A 16,637-nucleotide genomic window follows, 5' to 3' on the forward strand; every position below is an offset into this window, starting at 1 on the left:
ATACTGATCTAATGCTGGTCTGATGCTGGTCTAATACTGGTCTAATACTGGTCTGATGCTGGTCTAATACTGGTCTAATACTGGTCTGATGCTGGTCTAATACTGGTCTAATACTGGTCTGATGCTGGTCTAATACTGGTCTTGCTGGTAAGGCATGCTGGTTGCTGGTTTGTTCCACATTATCATTATTTTTCCTTCAGCAGGGCGTAGTGTAGCCTTTTTGATTCACCCCTATTTATTACATTTTTGCTCACAGCCTTAGTAAATATGAGCCTGAGACGACAGCTTCCCCTTTAAGTTCCCCTCTCGTCTCGGAGCGCAGCCCGCTCCCGTTACACCTGCCCTCCTCATGCAGCAGCCCTCTCCGGCACTGACTCCCGCTCGTCTCGGTTCAGCTCAGCTTAACCCGCTGACGACGACACCTTATGGGCCGTTGATCACACGACTGGTCCAGGGGGAAAGTGTAGCCTTTTGTGGACTGAGCTGATCATGTTACTGCGGCACTGACAGCCGACGGAGGATGCGGCTTTTGCTCTAGACCAGACACACCTCCTGTGTTTTCATCCTCCAGCCGCTGGAGCACATCTGCTTTTGGGGTGCTTTCTTTCATCTGTCGCGTCATGCCGCCATCGGACCCAATTGAGCGCGCTCACTGGAAATGATGTGATTTACGGCTGTCAGATCCATCCTCGTAGCTTAGTGAAATCTCCCTTTACTCGCGCCCTTTCGTTAAAGCTTTTGGTTTGGACCATGTCCCCTCCAGCCGCGGCAGCGACGACCACTGAGACCAGCACCACCCCCGTGCCCGAGGAGGACGCCGGGGAAGAGGAGGACGCCAGAGAAGAGGTAATTTAGCCTGTCGTGAAAAGTACAAAAGCCTTTGATGGCGGCGCTGTTTGTCCAAAATGTGTCGCAGGGCTTCTGTGTCTGCACCGTCAGGAACACAAGGATGAATGATTATGGTCCCTGATGTGCTCAATTATGGCCTCATGGATATTATGTGAGGATCTAAAATAATTCAATGCAAAGCCCCACAGAATTAATAGGTTGTGAAATAGACATTAGCCTGTTTGGGGTATGGTATGCACTTTGTGTGATTATATTGATTTTTTTATCATGAAATATTTGGTCAAAATGTAGTCAAATGAAAACTAATTGTGTTCTGTTTTTGCTCAACAGCAAAAGCCCCTCAAACAGTCTCTGAGCAAGTCCTTGTGCAGAGAGAGTTTTTGGAAATGCCTGATCCTCTCTGTCCTCATGTATGGCTGCATCGGAGCCATGGTGTGGTGTCATGTGACCAAGGTGACCAGGCTCACCTTTGACAGCGCGTTCAAAGGAAAGTCTATGATGTACCATGACAGTCCCTGCTCCGATGGCTACATCTACATCCCTCTGGCTCTTCTGGGTATGCTCTACCTGGTGTACCTGGTGGAGTGCTGGCACTGCCACGTGAAAAATGAACTTCAGCACAAAGTAGATGTGGAGGGCATCTATGAACGCATCCAGAGAATGCAACAGGCCAAACCATGTATTTGGTGGAAGGCCATAAGCTACCACTATGTCCGACGGACGCGGCAAGTCACTCGCTATCGCAACGGAGATGCATACACCAGTACCCAGGTGTACCATGAACGTGTGAACACACACGTGGCAGAGGCTGAGTTTGATTACAGTCACTGCCGGGTTAAAGATGTTTCAAAACAGCTGGTGGGCCTAGAGAAGTCTGCTCTCACAAAGATGCGTTTTACTAAGTGCTTTAGCTTTGCCAATGTAGAATCAGAGAATTCATACCTTACACAAAGAGCAAGGTTTTTCACAGACAATGAAGGCCTGGATGACTACATGGAGGCACGGGAAGGCATGCACCTCAAGAACATTGACCTGAAGGAGTATGTGCTGGTGCTGTCAGACCCAGAGCACCACCCCTGGTATCTGTCCCAGTATGTCTTCTGGTTTTCCTCTTTCCTCACTTTCTCCTGGCCCCTCAGAGTCTTCACAGAATACCGCACTGCCTATGTGCACTATCGAGTAGAGAAGCTCTTTGGTCATGACTATGTCCCTGTGACTCCCTGTGATGAGCGGCCATACTGGCGACGTATCCCTCGAGTTAACACCATAGACAGCACTGAGTTGGAGTGGCACATCCGTTCTAACCAGCAGCTGGTGCCGAGTTACTCTGAGGCCGGCCTCATGGACCTTGCCACGTGCCCCTCCAGTTTCAGTGGGATTCGTCAGAACTGTGAGCGCTGCCACAGAGCCATCAGCTGCTCCTCAGTGTTTTCCAGGAGCGCCCTCAGCATCTGCACAGGGGGCAGCTCCAGGATACCTTTCAGCGGCAGCCGCTTCTCTCTGGCCCAGCGCTATGGCTCTCAGCGTAGCTGCTTCTGGAGGAGTGGCAGCCTGGATGACCCGGAGAGCCCAAGTGAGAACACGCGCTGTCTGTCCGAGCGCCACACCACAGATGAAGAGGAGCCACCGGAATATGAGGATGCACTGTGTTACCCTGTGCTCATTGTACATTGCAGTGAGAACTGCCACGGTCACAGGTCCTTCCACAGAAACAGCTCGTGTGTGGAGACCTCTCTATGATTATGCACTACACACAGGCATGTAGTAATACGGACTGTGCCAATCTAAAAGTGATCATTGCATTCTGAATGTTTGAATTACCAAAGCAATAAGACCTGTGCAAAATTCGAACAGACATCTCCATGGCTTCCACTGAAAAACAAAGAAAAAGCGACTGTTAATGAAGTGATCCTGCCACAGCAATTACCTCATGTTCCTTTGGGGTCACAGACATGAGCACGTCCCACCTTCAAAATGACAATTTAGATTAAATTTAGGTAGCTAAAATCAAGACTGTTAAGGCTGTCAATAAAGCAATACCATCAAACATGTCAAACTTGGGATCAATAGGTTGTGTTCATGTGATCACATTATTTTTTTTAAATAGTTTAACTATACTGACCTAAGAACAGGTCAGAAGTCTATAGTAAACTTTACAGATTGTATATTTGTTCATCTTGTTTATGATTTATATCTCTGTAGCTACTGGGCCTATCTACATGAAACAAAACTTTCAAAAACAGTGAATCTCCCATAGAGTTAAAAAGGCCTCTGCCACCATTTGAAACTATGTCATCATCAAATGATTTAACATTGACGCAACCTATTGTGATAAAATGTAATTTGCTATTTTACATATTCATTTTCACCCATTTTGATCCAGGTGATGTCATGCCTTCTATTGCTACACACATACTTCATATTTTTAAACAATTTACAAAGAATACCTCTTTCTGTTACAACATATTCATAAAGTTGTATTCCATTAAATAGTGTGCAGTAACTTGCAACACCAATGTTTACAGTTTTATCAAAATATGGCCTGACTATGTGTGCTCTTATACAAACTACCCTTTCTTTCTCAAAGGAAACAATACCACAAAACACAACATTGTGTGTGTAATTAATAGGCACATTGATTGGATTGCTTGCATCACTCTGGTTTTCCTGTGAAACTTTTGATCACAAATGATGTTTACATATAATATCCAATATTTGGATGTTGTTGAGATTAATACAAATATGCATACCCAAGGTTTTGTGTTTAGCAGCAGAAATACGATGAATCGTCGCATGTGGTATTATCTGAAAACCGAATTCCGCGATCATATTGTAAAGTTTGTTGTAAGTCTATTGATAATACACGGAAATGTCAGTCTTGGGCTAATCTACTCCTCTGTGTACGGAGTGTGGTCTGACTACAGAATGTGGTCTGACTACAGAAATGTGCACAGTATATGCAAGGGTGTATATTTATGTTTACATGCCATGATATAGGTTGCCTCCAAAGAACACAATAATCTATTGTCATCATTGTGTTCATGAGTGCCACCTATTATGCACTTGGAAGTAAATAGACATTGTGAATTGTAGAAACATGTGAATGTTAATGTATATTTCTTATGCAAATGAATGCAGTGATATGTATTTCTACTTACAGTACAAATGACCAAGGCCAATGTGATAATATTGATACTTTAAATACTAATCTCAATAGAATTGATTGTGTACATTTATTGATTACCTTTCAAACTGTAATTGTATTTATCTACACTGGGAAAATAACTAGTGCAATAAACTCATGTATTTAATAGCCCATTACATTTTATTTTCCTCATATGCTGCTTGTTGGGTTTTGACCATAAAACAAATATTGCCAACTTCTGTTTAAACCATCTCAGTTTACTACATTAGTCGAATACTTAAACTTTGTATTACAATAAAAAATAACACAAAATAAACTTTTTTCAGTCGATAAATGCAATTCTGCTCCCATCCTGTAGGGGCAGTCAAACGCTCCGCTCGAACGAAGACTCTGTCAAAGAAGAAAACACGTGTTCTTCAAAAGTGTCAACATGGGGAAGAGGAAGCAGAACAAGTCCGTTTTCACTAGTTTATCCAAAAAACAAAAGAAACATCTTAAGGAGTTTGGAGAGGAGCACCCTTTTCATGACATGTAAGCACTTTCAGCATCTTATCCCACAGAAAGGAAGAGATTTTGACGATGCAAATGCGAGCACAACTGCACAGGGATGCAGTTGTTTTTAGCAATCAGTCTCGTAGTCGTAAGCTTTTGTATCTTGTAATAAATAGTAACACACAATGCAGAATCAAAACTTATTTCATTGATATGTGCTTTAGAGTCAACGAAAGACCGGAAGGAACTCAAGTAGTAGAGCTGGTGAGTGCAACTTGCATTTTGAGATTATTTCAATGTATTGGCAGCGTGAGATTTGATCATGGTGACTAGCTATTGGCACTACGTTAAAACACTGAATAGTTATGTTATCTTCTTCTCTCAATTGCAGCCTGATAGTCCAGAGCGACCCAACCTGCAGGATGAAGAACTCGAGGATGACGATGAGGAGCCAGAACAGAAGACTGCTTATCAAAAACTGCTTTCGACGCTGGACCCAACTCAGGCCCTGAGTGAGGAGGAAGACAGCAGTGATGAAGACGAAGAAGAGGACGAGGAGCTTGTCAGTGAAGGCACGCTACAATTTGATCTATTACGATTGTTAGGTATAATTGCATTGTAATTGAGCAATTATCAAATTAACCTATCGATGTCGCAGGCAGTGACGAAGGAGCTGAAAGTGAAGAAGTCGATCCGGAGCCAGAGGCGGATGACAATGGACAGTCGACTGAAGTGAAGGCCAATTTGGAGGAGAATGAACCGGCTGACGGAGAGTTTATTGACAAGGAAAATGAGTCTCACTTTTGCCTGGAGAACAACTTTGAACGTGAGGACGAGGAGAAGGAAGACGAAGATGCGGAAAACAAGCAGAAAACTGATAAAGGTGAAATGAAAATCCCCAGAAATTATATAGTTTGCTGATTTTTGACATTTTCTCTGTTGTCGTCGTCGCTTAGATTTGTTTGCACAACATTTGGACACGGAGCTCAGCGAGGCAGATATTGAGAAAATCACAGCAGGCAGCAAAGTGAAAACCCAGGTTAAGGTACGGTATATGTCCAAGATCTATACCAAAGATTGTATATTCAGCTTGTAATTTTGTCTGTGCATCATTCACTTTCTGCAGTGGCCAAAACTGGGAACTCTTCTTTGCACCAGTCCACTCGAGAGGTTTGGTGTCGTCGGCGCTCAAAAGGACGCACACCTCCCAGCTTTCCATAAACTCATTGAAACATCGTGGAAGGATTTGAACCAGACTTTTGACACCCCAGAAGAGATTAGTCAACTCCAAATTGAGCTGCTGTCGATCATGGGCTCCTACCAGGACCTCTACGACCCTGAAATGTGTCCAATCAAACAAGGCCCACAGGTCCGCAGTGCTTATTGCGTCCATGTGCTCAACCACGTTTTGAAAGCAAATTCCCAGGTCTTGGCTCACAATGCTCAACTACGAGAGCAGAAAAGTCAAACTAAAGCAGGCGCTGAGCCACAGGATGACCCACGGGACCAAGGGCTAACCAGACCAAAGGTAAATAAGTACTTTTAAAGGATGTTTCAATGCAGGCTTTATTATACAATACAGTGGTTTCTTCTTTTTTCTAAAGCACATTATACATTTTCCAGGTCTTGATTCTTGTGCCATTTCGAGGTGCAGCGTTGCATGTTGTCCAAACTCTAATTGATTTGTTAGGAACTAAAAACAAAAAGATAGTGGTGAACAATAAGAAGAGGTTCAAGGAAGAATTCGGTGAAGAGCCAGATGACAAACCGTCTAATTTAAAGCGGCCAGACGATTACCGTGCTGTCTTTTCTGGCAACGTGGACGACCATTTCAGAATTGGTACAACTAATTGAAATACACGTTGACCGAGCAGAATAGAAAGTTTGTCTGGTAGTAACTCTCCTCTTTTTACACCAGCTCTGTCAATTATCAGAAGCAGCGTGCGTCTGTATGCGCCGTTCTATTCGTCAGACATTATCATTGCGTCTCCTTTGGGCCTTCGCACGGTGCTGGGAGCTGAAGGGGAGAGTAAAAGGGACTTCGACTTTCTTTCTTCAATAGAGGTTTTAGTGGTGGACCAGGCTGACGTATTTCTGATGCAGAACTGGGAACATGTTCTGGTAAGTAGGACCATTTCCCATGAATAACACTTATTTTAAATTGATAATACTATGTGTGTCTGTGTTTGTTATGTGCCCAAAATTGACAAGATGATACATTTGTTTGAATAATATTAGGGCTGGACAATTTTGGTAAAGAGTATCAAATCATCAAATCAAATCAATTTATTTTTGTAAGGCCCAAAATCACAACAACAGTTGCCTCTGAGGGCCACAGGGAGAAATTAATCAACAATGTCTGTGGTGGCGATGGAGTCAGACAATGTCTGTGGTGGCGAGGGACGATGTCCCAGGGTCCTCTGTCCTTAGACTCTCCTTCTCGGCCAGGAAAAACTACAAAAAAAACCTCTTTGGGAAAAAAGCGTAGAAACCTGGAGGAGTTCCAGTGAAGGAGAGATCCGACACGAGGACACGAGTAACATTTTTCTGAACAGTATAGCAGTTGCGTTTGTGCATATTGTCAACAACATTTGAGAGAAGACATAATAACAAATTGAGAAACTAATACAAGCATCTCAGACATTTCAGTGTCTTTTTTTCTTTCTTTAATATTACAGGATATTTAGTTAAGTTCATGTTGTGGGTTATGTTGCTGCGCAGGGTGGGTCACGGGCCAAATATAGCTTGACGTGTGTTTAAAAATGTAATAGCTTTTTAAAGTATTTGTCATATATGGACATAATTTTGCACAAACCTGCAGCATGTGAAAGAGAATACAGCGTTTTAGTCCATATTCATCCATAAGCGGATCATACATGCACCTGTTGCTGCTAACTCTGCTCACTATTTTTTATATTTTAAGCAGTTTAAGTTTAGTGATAAACTATAGCTTTTCATGCAGCCAAGTGAATAGAATGAGTGCATTCTTGTTTGTATTCATCACCACACTCTGTCCAACTCATCAGCCCACATTAGTGTGGGCAGAGGACTCAGGGCTGTCAGAGCTCACAGCATTTTCACTTGTCCCTTGTCCCCCACTTGTTCATTATTTATTACTGTACATTCTGATCTGTGTAAAACGTCTTTACCTGTACCGTCTAACGCTGATCTGTCCAGGTTTGCTCTGGTTGTGATGTGTTCCTCTCAGAGCATCTGTGGATTTCTTGTGGTTCCAGCTCTAACGTCCACAAACAGTCTTCTCTGAGCCTTTGCGATTTGATAATTTCGCAAACTCAAATTGTGATTTTGATTCAATTGTGACATTGTGCAGCCCTAAATTCTATATATATATATATATATATATATATATATATATATATATAATTTTAGTATTTAATAATACTATAATATACTATAATATATAATACTATACTACTATAATATATAATAGTAATTAAGTATATATGTATGTGTATATATATATATATATATATATATACACATATATATATATACATACACACACACACACACACACATACATATATATATATATATATATATATATACACATATACATACATACATACACACACACACACACACACACACATATGTATATGTATGTATGTATATATATATGTATGTATATATATATGTATATATACATACACACACACACACACACACATATGTATATATATGTATGTATGTATATATATATGTATGTGTATATATATATGTATATATATATGTATGTATATATATATATGTATGTGTATGTATGTATATATATATATATATATATGTGTGTGTGTGTGTATGTATATATATACACACACACACATATATATATATATATACATATACATTTATACATATATATATGTGTGTATATGTGTATATATATATATATATATGTGTATATGTATATATATATATATGTGTGTGTATATGTATATATATGTGTGTGTATATGTATGTATATATATGTATATATATATGTATATATATATATATTATATATATGTGTATATATATGTATATATATGTGTATATATATATGTATGTGTATATGTATGTGTGTGTGTTTATACATACATACATACATACACATACACACAAATCAATAGTTTATGTTGATGCCCTTCTCTTTTCCATGTATGCAGCATGTGATGAGGCATATGAACCTACAGCCTCTGGACTCTCATGGGGTGGACTTCTCCAGAGTGAGAATGTGGAACCTTAATAACTGGGCCACGCACTACAGACAGACACTGGTGTTCAGCTCTATACAGGACCCACAAATCAACAACATCCTCTCCAAGCACTGTACCAACTACAGAGGCCAGGTGGGTCACTGTAATCCCTTTACGTCAGCTACCAAACGACCAAGTGCCAATTTTGGTTGAACCTGCATCTGAGTTTGCCCCTCAATTATATCATAGGTTGCAATTAAGAGCTAATAGAGCAAACCACACACTTAAATTGTTAATCATAGTCGGGACAGAGGCTCTCAAAATGGAAAAACTAGAATTATGGAGTCATTCTGGCTGTACTATATGTTTTAGTTTATCTCTAAATTAATATTGATACTTTTCACGTGATGTTATCAACATTCCTTGGATGTGTGAAGCTAACTGGAGGCACTGCTCTGTCTGAAACTCTGTTACTCAAGTTAGACTTTAGTCTGTTTTAACACAATCTGACCATAAAGAAAGGATTTAATTGGAACTACAACAGGTGAGCTGATTTGTGCTGTTAACCAAGTCTTTTTCAAAAAACACTGTTTTTCAGTCCCTCTAACTTCATTCTAATCCTTAATGGATAATGAATCCTATTATTGACCACAGGCTAAAAATATGTTAAATCCATTTTGCATTTTCTCTTGAGCATTTTCTCTCAGACCTCCTAGATGAGGCAGTTTTCTCATGCTTGTGTAATGTAATCGCCATGGTAACTAACCCCCAGAAAAACGAAGAGATGTCACTGAAAGGTATCAATAGACAAAGCTTAGCTTACAATGCGATTTTGTTCTAAACTTGCACAGTGCAAGCTCATACGAGGACAGGCCAAGCTCACGACGGGAGTAAGTGCACTGTGCGGATACAGTCACCTGCTCACACTGTGCGAGGAACCTGAGCCAGAGGAGGCCCAGTAAGCCCAGCTCTAGGATAGTCAGGTTTATCTATCTGATATTGTTGTTTATATCAAACATTAAGGCCCAACATCACTGGGATAGGCTCCAGTCACCCGGGAACACTAACGAGAACAAGCCGTAGAAAATGAATGAATATCACACGTCAGAAATCAGATGTTCACTCCAAGTCTTGCACGCTTAATTAAGTCTCTGTTCATCAATTAAGGCTTACTTTAGAGAATTTAATTTTAACGAGAAAATATTGTTTTTCTTGGATGGTACAAATTGTTGTATTTGATTGTTTTTCATTGTAGGTTGTTGTAAAAAACATTCCAAAAACTGGCTCCATCTGCCAGGTGTTGGTTCAGCTGCCTCATGTATTTCAAATGTTCCATTCAGACAGTTTTATGGATCAGGATGCTCGGTAAGAAAATAAATGCAACATTTCTAAATTTCAGGATGAAGACATTCAATTCTTTCTGCTTTCTTGTAGGTTCCAGTTCTTTGTGGACAAAGTGCTTCCTCAATACAAGGACTCGGTCATGTCTCATACAATGATCTACATTCCGTCTTACTTTGATTATGTCCGTTTACGAAACTACATGAAAAAAGAAGAGCTTAACTTTGCTAGCATCTGCGAGTACTCCAGCAAGTCTGAGGTGTCCAGGTCCAGACACTTCTTTCAGAAAGGAGATAAGCAGTTTATGCTCTTTACAGAACGCTTCCACTATTACAAAAGGTCAGTGGCATGATGGTCCTTGTAATCTGATTTACTAGAAACGTGTAAGTTAATAAGTTCAAAGTACAACTGTTATTATGCACGGGGTTAACTAGCCATACTCAATTGGGAATAAGCACTTTAGCCATAACCTAAATATTTTCATGTGATCATTTCCCTTTCTCTAGATATGCAATTAAAGGGATTCAGAACTTGATATTCTATGGACTACCGTCTTACCCACATTTCTACAGTGAGATGTGTAATATGCTCTCCGAGGGGGGTCAAGACAAGCAGGCCAGCTGGACATGCACTGCCCTCTACTCGCGCTATGATGCCCACAAACTGGCTGCCATCACTGGAGCTCAGAGAGCCGGACAGATGCTGCATTCAAACAAGTCAGTTCACCTTTTTGTCACTGGAGCAGAGGACAAAGCTCCATGAGCAAGATGTAAGAGGGGGATCACTCCGAAGATCTTTTATATTGGCCCCAAGCCAATACCACGGCTGTGACTAAGAAACCTGGTACCGTTACAGTTCAATAAACTTTTTAAATGATGATGTTGTAAACCTCTGTCTTTTTCTTGATTTTTAACATTGGATTATAGAAGAACGGTATTTCAAAAAAACTACAACTCAGAATCATCAAGGTTAGAAACACTGTAGACATACTTAGGATCAACATAATCACATTAGTGACCTGTCATCACTACTGGCTTGTATAAAATCACACATCACATTTGTAACTTACATTAATGTAAATACTGTCTTTTACTACAATTTTCTCTGATCCCAAAATACACACGTGTAAATTCACATGTGTACTCACTGTATAATTAGACCTGTATATGCGTTTTAAGACACGCCTCTTTAATTATTAACTCCCCAGGTTGGTCAACTCTGACTTTGGTCACACAATTACCATAGATCTTCTCTGTGTGAAAGGTGTTCGACACCAGGTGCTGTTATCATGGATGAAAAGACGAAGAAACTGAGCCTGAAGCGTGAAGTGGGGTTGGTCGGAGCGGTGTCCCTCATCGGAGGAACCATGATTGGTTCTGGGATCTTCATGTCTCCACAGACGGTGCTGTTCACCATCGGCAGCCCCGGGGCCAGTCTGGTGGTGTGGGCATGTTGCGGACTCTTGGTGATACTGGCGTCTTTCTGCTATGCAGAGCTGGGCACCGTCATTAAAGAGTCAGGTGGAGAATACACCTACATCCTGCAGACCTCAGGACCTGTGGTGGCCTTCATGTTGATCTTTAGCTCTGTGCTGTTTGTCAGGCCGGCTGGAGTGGCTGGTATAGCGCTTAGCTTTGCCCAGTATGTTGTGGCTCCTTTCTACCCAGAGTGCCCTCCTCCAGTGCTGCTGGTCAAGTGTGTGGCAGCTGTGGCCATCCTGGTCCTGGCCACTGTGAACTGCCTCAATGTGCGCTTCTCCATGTCAGTCCAGGTGTTCTTTATGGTGGCTAAAGTTCTGGCTCTGGCTGTAATAATCGTAGGAGGTGTGGTCATGCTATTTCAAGGACACACAGAAAACTTTCAGGACTCTTTTGAAAATACAAATGTTGGAATCAATCCTATTGGTATTGCTTTCTACCAGGGGCTGTGGTCCTATGATGGCTGGAACAATCTCAACTATGTGACTGAGGAGCTCAAGCGTCCTGAGGTAAGGTAGAGAAAAGTTTAAATGAAGCACTGGAATATTTTATTTGTAATGTAGTATAATAATAAAAAATGAGCAACAACTAATGTAGATAAATATATAGTGCATTTACAGTAAATTAAAGTTCAACGTTTTGATTTAGCCAGAATTGTGTGAAAATCTGTTAATTCAATTCTTAACATGCGTTTTTGGCCACTGTTTACTATGACAAAAAAGTAGTCAAAGTCGTGGTTTGCAAGTCTTTCCTGTTTGGTCACTGTTTTGGCTCTCCTTGAAGGGGCCAATAGGCAAAGCAAGTTTATTTATCGAACACAATTTATCAGTCATGTGCACACGATACAGTGGCCAGAGTGGTTAAACATTGGCATCTTGTGGCCCTTGCCGCTGCTTTAAAGAGGTCCGTGTGCGAGGTTAGTGACACAGAGATGGCCAGTGAGAAGCACAACATGTTGAGCATGCAGAGGGACGTGGGACTGCTGGGAGCAGTATCGTTCATTGCAGGGACCATGATCGGTTCTGGGATCTTCATCTCTCCTCAGTTTGTGCTCTCTGTTATTGGCAGTCCTGCGGCGAGCCTGATCATCTGGGCATCCTGTGGGGTTCTGGCCATGCTGGGAGGCCTCTGCTATGCTGAGCTGGGCACAGTTATTCCAGAGTCTGGAGCAGATTATATTTACATGCTACGGACTACAGGAAGGGTCACAGCCTTTCTGTTTGTTTTCAGCTTTGTGAATGTCATGAGACCGGCCAGTGCCACAGGGATCGCTCTGAGTGCCGCTGAATATGTGGTGTCTCCCTTCTACAGTGACGGTGCCCCTCCAGAGCTGCTGGTCAAGTGTGTAGCAGCAGGATGCATCCTGGCTCTGGCAATTGTTAACTGTCTAAGTGTCCGAGCTGCCACATTCCTCCAAGTCCTCTGTACAGTTGTCAAACTGCTCGCTCTCACTGTCATTGCCCTGGGAGGCTGTGTGATGCTTATACAAGGAAAAACTGGGAGTTTAGACTCCTTTGAAGGAACTAATGTTGATGTGAAGTCCATTGGCATAGCCTTTTACCAAGGGTTATGGTCCTATGATGGCTGGAATACTTTGAACTTTTTAACGGAGGAGCTCAAACATCCAGAAGTAAGGTCTAACAAAGAAATGTCTGATGAAATACATTGCTTGGATTGTGTTTAGTTAAACAGGTATATACTATTAAACTATGTTACATTACAGCTGTTAATGTTACTGTGTTAAAGAGCAGCTTAAAAGTAGTGAACTGTTGACTAGGAACATCATTGCTCACGTTTGTCAGATCTATCAATGTCACAATCTTTTCTTCTGGCGGTTAAACTGTAATTATATTTGGAGAAAGTGTGTAGTCATTGAGTACTTCACTCAGTTTGTATAGTTTATTAGTTTGCTTTACCTTAAAGATGCTTTTTAAAATCAAGTATAGCGCTGGTTTGTTAAATTTACTATGTTGCTATAGAACTGATGTGTTATCTTTTATAACTGCGATAAGGCTTTATGATGTTATGTAAGAAGGCAAGGCAAGTTTATTTGTAGAGCGCAATTCATACACAAGACAATTCAAAGTGCTTCACACAACAGGGGAAAAACAATAAAATCACAAAGACATGACAGAGATCACAAAATCTTCATTTCTATTCATTAAATGTAACAATTTAGCTGACATGAATCATACATTTTGTCCGTGCTTAATGATCCTCCAGATGAAAACCAAATCTATTAAACCACACTGGCATACACTCCAGACACTCTTTCCCATATTTATTTCACATTGCTAGCGTGACAGGTGTCTCCAGGATGGGCACATCGCTTTTAGATAAGTAGTAGTGCATAGGGCCTGTGATAACCCAGAACCCACACATTTTCACAGGGTCATTGCCTTTTATATCTTTATGATTGATCCATAACCCAAACGTATGTATGTTTGTGTTATGAATTCTTTATTTTATCAACGTTTTTATTTTTATTTGTGCCACTAAAATGTTCTGTATCCCAGGTGAATCTCCCCAGGGCAGTTATAATTGCCATTTCCCTGGTTACTGGATTGTATCTGCTCGTCAACGTCAGCTACCTCACTGTGATGACCCCAAAGGAGATGATGACGTCAAATGCAGTAGCAGTTACATGGGGGTAAGATTGCATCTCTTTGGACTGCATTTGTTTTTGGTGCAAATATGGGGAAAAAACGGTGTATCTTTTAATTTTAGGAACAAGGTTTTTGGGAGCTGGGGCTGGATCATGTCCGTGGCTGCTGCGCTGTCAGCATTTGGATCTCTTAACGGGACATTCTTCAGTGGGGGCAGAGTTTGCTTTGTTGCTGCTAGAGAAGGGCACATGGTAAGGGTTAATTTAACAACAACCTTTAAAACAAACATCCTTTTTCCTGTGTTTGTAGTACTCCTTATCAATGCTCTTGCAGCCACACTGGGTAGTTTTTGTATATTTGTTTTTTGTATTTGTTTCAAGTGTAAAAGTAATTCATATATTTGGGGATTTTAACTAATTTAGAAGTACAGCACATGTTATGCTGCAACTGCACAAAGACATTTTTGTGTTATTTATTATGCTCTCTATGCTTTCATTTCCCCTTGGGGATAAATAATAATTGTATATTGTTTGATTGATCAAATTTCAGCCTGATATTCTGGCCATGGCCCATGTATACAGACTGACTCCATCTCCAGCCTTGATTTTCACCACATTCGTCTCCTTGCTGGTTCTCATCCCTGGAGATTTTCAGAGCATTGTTAACTATTTCAGGTAGCGCATCCTCAATATATTTATATATATATATATATTTTTTTTTTTTTTACAATTCCTTTGACACTTATTATTCTTGCAATTTTAGTTTCACAGCTTGGTTTTTCTATGCAATTACACTGTGTGGACTTGTATATCTTAAGATCAAACGACCTGATCTCCCCAGACCTTACAGGGTTGGTGATATTGTTCATTATCATACAGATATTGTAAAATAAATAAATAAGTATGTATTTTTTATTTACTTTATTTCTTCATCTTTTCGCAGGTTCCCCTCATACTCCCAGTCATAGTCATCATCGCAGCTGTCTTCCTGGTACTGGCTCCTGTTATTGACAGTCCACAAATTGAATACCTCTATGTGGCTTTATTCATCTTCAGTGGAGTTATCGTCTACATTCCATTAATTCATTACAAAGTATGTCCTAGCCTGCTGACAAAACTCACTGTGTTTCTACAGTTATTACTAGAAGTAGCACCAGCAGAGAAAAACATTTGACACAGAAATTATTGCAGTAATTAAACCAGTAATTTTGGTATACTTTGGGCTAGTTTAGGTTTCACTTCATTGATTTTGGGAATGTAGTCATATTTTTATACTTCATTTTATGGAAAACAAGGTTTCATAGATCAGGATACAATTTTAGAAATCAAGACGTTTTGACTTCCCTTCGAAAGTCATATCCGTTTGAATCCCTCAGATTAAACAAACAGAATATATTTCTTACCAAAAACTACAACAACAACAACAACAACAACAACAACAACCTTGTGAGTGTTATCTGAGGGATGTGATCAGATAAAGGTCAATCAGTCATTTATGTTTTTATTGGTTCCTTGGCTTGTAAAGGCAAAGGCAAGATTGTAAATACAAATAATTTGTATTATATATACTGTACAGTATTTAAAAACTTAATAAAATGTATCATGCTTTCTGTTGGCTATCTTTATGCAAGTAGATTTGACGCTATGTTTTTAATAGCAATATTTTCCACTATATTTTTATTCTATAAATTATTAAACATCAGATGTCTCTCTACACCAGACCCACCACTTCCTTCTTCTCAACTGACTGACATGATGCTAAATTGATAAAGTGGCATTAATACATAAACACTTTAATACACTTTGCCATAATCACACACAGAATTTATTGGATTGGACTGGAGCATGGGCCAGTAGCACTAACATATAAACAAGACATGACAAAAACCGTAAATAACATATACATTACATGAACAATGTAAAAATCTAGCTCGACACACAATTAGTCTATGTTGTCAATTAATTTATAGCCAAAGTTCAAATGTTTGAGTCTGAGCCAGGGTCATTGTCTGTGTTCACAGGGATTGCTATCACACTAAAACCATCGTCCTGTCCAACAGAAGTCCAATCTTTCTTTTTTTTATAAGAGGTTTGGGGAATTATTAGCAATTTTGTCAGGGAGTTTCCGGACCTCCTTTAGTGTAAGACTTTAGAGGAAAGCGTCATTGCACAGCTACCGGCTTTCATAGATACAAATGCCACTTTAGACTGTATTGTAGCAGTCCATGGCATAGGCTTAGGCATAGGTCAATGTTTTTCAATATTTAGGATTTATTGAAAGTTTGGGTTTGTGAGAAAATTTGTGTATTTTTTTTTAATCAGTGTAACAAATAATTGAACTTTAGACTTTACCTGAGGTATCCGCCATTTTTGGTGATCCGGCCTAAAAAGTCTCCAGGCAGCCAGAACACGCTAAGAAGGTTCTGGGGTAGAACCATGGATCTATTATATTATCGGGTAGAACATGATTTGAGAATAGGAGGAATGTTGTAGGGGGTTAACAGTTCTAAAATGTATCGTAAGAATTC

The 16,637-nt window shown here is 40.3% G+C and overlaps 3 protein-coding genes and 1 long non-coding RNA gene across 5 annotated transcripts in view; all 4 read left to right on the forward strand.

The window, feature by feature from the left end:
* LOC140370691 (uncharacterized) overlaps nt 1–4,152 on the forward strand; it is a 592,343-nt gene extending 588,191 nt beyond the window's left edge. The window contains exon 2 of the long non-coding RNA XR_011928380.1: nt 3,605–4,152. This is a non-coding gene — a long non-coding RNA (uncharacterized lncRNA). The remainder of the gene's footprint in view (nt 1–3,604) is intronic.
* On the forward strand, nt 332–2,908 carry LOC140370870 (transmembrane protein 151B-like). The gene is made up of 2 exons (XM_072458127.1): nt 332–846; nt 1,180–2,908. Exons 1-2 carry the CDS (start codon nt 751–753, stop codon nt 2,587–2,589), a joined length of 1,506 nt encoding a protein of 501 aa, XP_072314228.1. The 5' UTR covers nt 332–750; the 3' UTR covers nt 2,590–2,908.
* A 226-nt stretch (nt 4,153–4,378) lies between the features above and the next one.
* Nucleotides 4,379–10,914, forward strand: utp25 (UTP25 small subunit processor component). Its single transcript, XM_072457680.1, has 12 exons — nt 4,379–4,525; nt 4,711–4,750; nt 4,878–5,059; nt 5,137–5,369; nt 5,443–5,531; nt 5,613–6,014; nt 6,110–6,326; nt 6,405–6,607; nt 8,656–8,838; nt 9,941–10,050; nt 10,120–10,365; nt 10,533–10,914. The coding sequence occupies exons 1-12, from the start codon at nt 4,425–4,427 to the stop codon at nt 10,786–10,788; spliced, it is 2,262 nt and encodes a 753-aa protein (XP_072313781.1). The 5' UTR covers nt 4,379–4,424; the 3' UTR covers nt 10,789–10,914.
* Nucleotides 10,915–11,251: 337 nt separating this feature from the next.
* Nucleotides 11,252–15,489, forward strand: LOC140370819 (b(0,+)-type amino acid transporter 1). Of its 2 annotated transcripts, none has more exons than XM_072458061.1 (6): nt 11,252–12,013; nt 14,021–14,154; nt 14,232–14,361; nt 14,660–14,784; nt 14,873–14,960; nt 15,053–15,489. In XM_072458061.1, the coding sequence occupies exons 1-6, from the start codon at nt 11,315–11,317 to the stop codon at nt 15,281–15,283; spliced, it is 1,407 nt and encodes a 468-aa protein (XP_072314162.1). In that variant the 5' UTR covers nt 11,252–11,314; the 3' UTR covers nt 15,284–15,489. The 2 variants fall into 2 exon arrangements, with proteins under 2 accessions (XP_072314162.1, XP_072314163.1); XM_072458062.1 differs by lacking the exon at nt 11,252–12,013 and adding an exon at nt 12,437–13,134.
* Nucleotides 15,490–16,637: the final 1,148 nt, after the last annotated feature.

The sequence above is a fragment of the Eucyclogobius newberryi genome, unplaced genomic scaffold (genome assembly GCF_026437365.1).
Source record: "Eucyclogobius newberryi isolate DKJ021-1_F unplaced genomic scaffold, fEucNew1.0.hap1 SCAF_21, whole genome shotgun sequence".
In the NCBI taxonomy this organism is placed as follows: Eukaryota; Metazoa; Chordata; class Actinopteri; order Gobiiformes; family Gobiidae; genus Eucyclogobius; species Eucyclogobius newberryi.

Excerpts from the sequence above, each read along its gene's own strand:
- LOC140370870 (XM_072458127.1), top strand. The coding sequence starts at position 751 with ATGTCCCCTCCAGCCGCGGCAGCGACGACCACTGAGACCAGCACCACC. Across the intron at positions 847-1,179 it reads AGGAGGACGCCAGAGAAGAG|CAAAAGCCCCTCAAACAGTC; the intron begins GTAATTTAGCCT and ends TTTGCTCAACAG.
- utp25 (XM_072457680.1), top strand. The coding sequence starts at position 4,425 with ATGGGGAAGAGGAAGCAGAACAAGTCCGTTTTCACTAGTTTATCCAAA. Across the intron at positions 4,751-4,877 it reads GAACTCAAGTAGTAGAGCTG|CCTGATAGTCCAGAGCGACC; the intron begins GTGAGTGCAACT and ends TCTCAATTGCAG. Across the intron at positions 6,327-6,404 it reads GGACGACCATTTCAGAATTG|CTCTGTCAATTATCAGAAGC; the intron begins GTACAACTAATT and ends TTTTTACACCAG.
- LOC140370819 (XM_072458061.1), top strand. The coding sequence starts at position 11,315 with ATGGATGAAAAGACGAAGAAACTGAGCCTGAAGCGTGAAGTGGGGTTG. Across the intron at positions 14,155-14,231 it reads GCAGTAGCAGTTACATGGGG|GAACAAGGTTTTTGGGAGCT; the intron begins GTAAGATTGCAT and ends TTTTAATTTTAG. Across the intron at positions 14,785-14,872 it reads AGCATTGTTAACTATTTCAG|TTTCACAGCTTGGTTTTTCT; the intron begins GTAGCGCATCCT and ends TTGCAATTTTAG.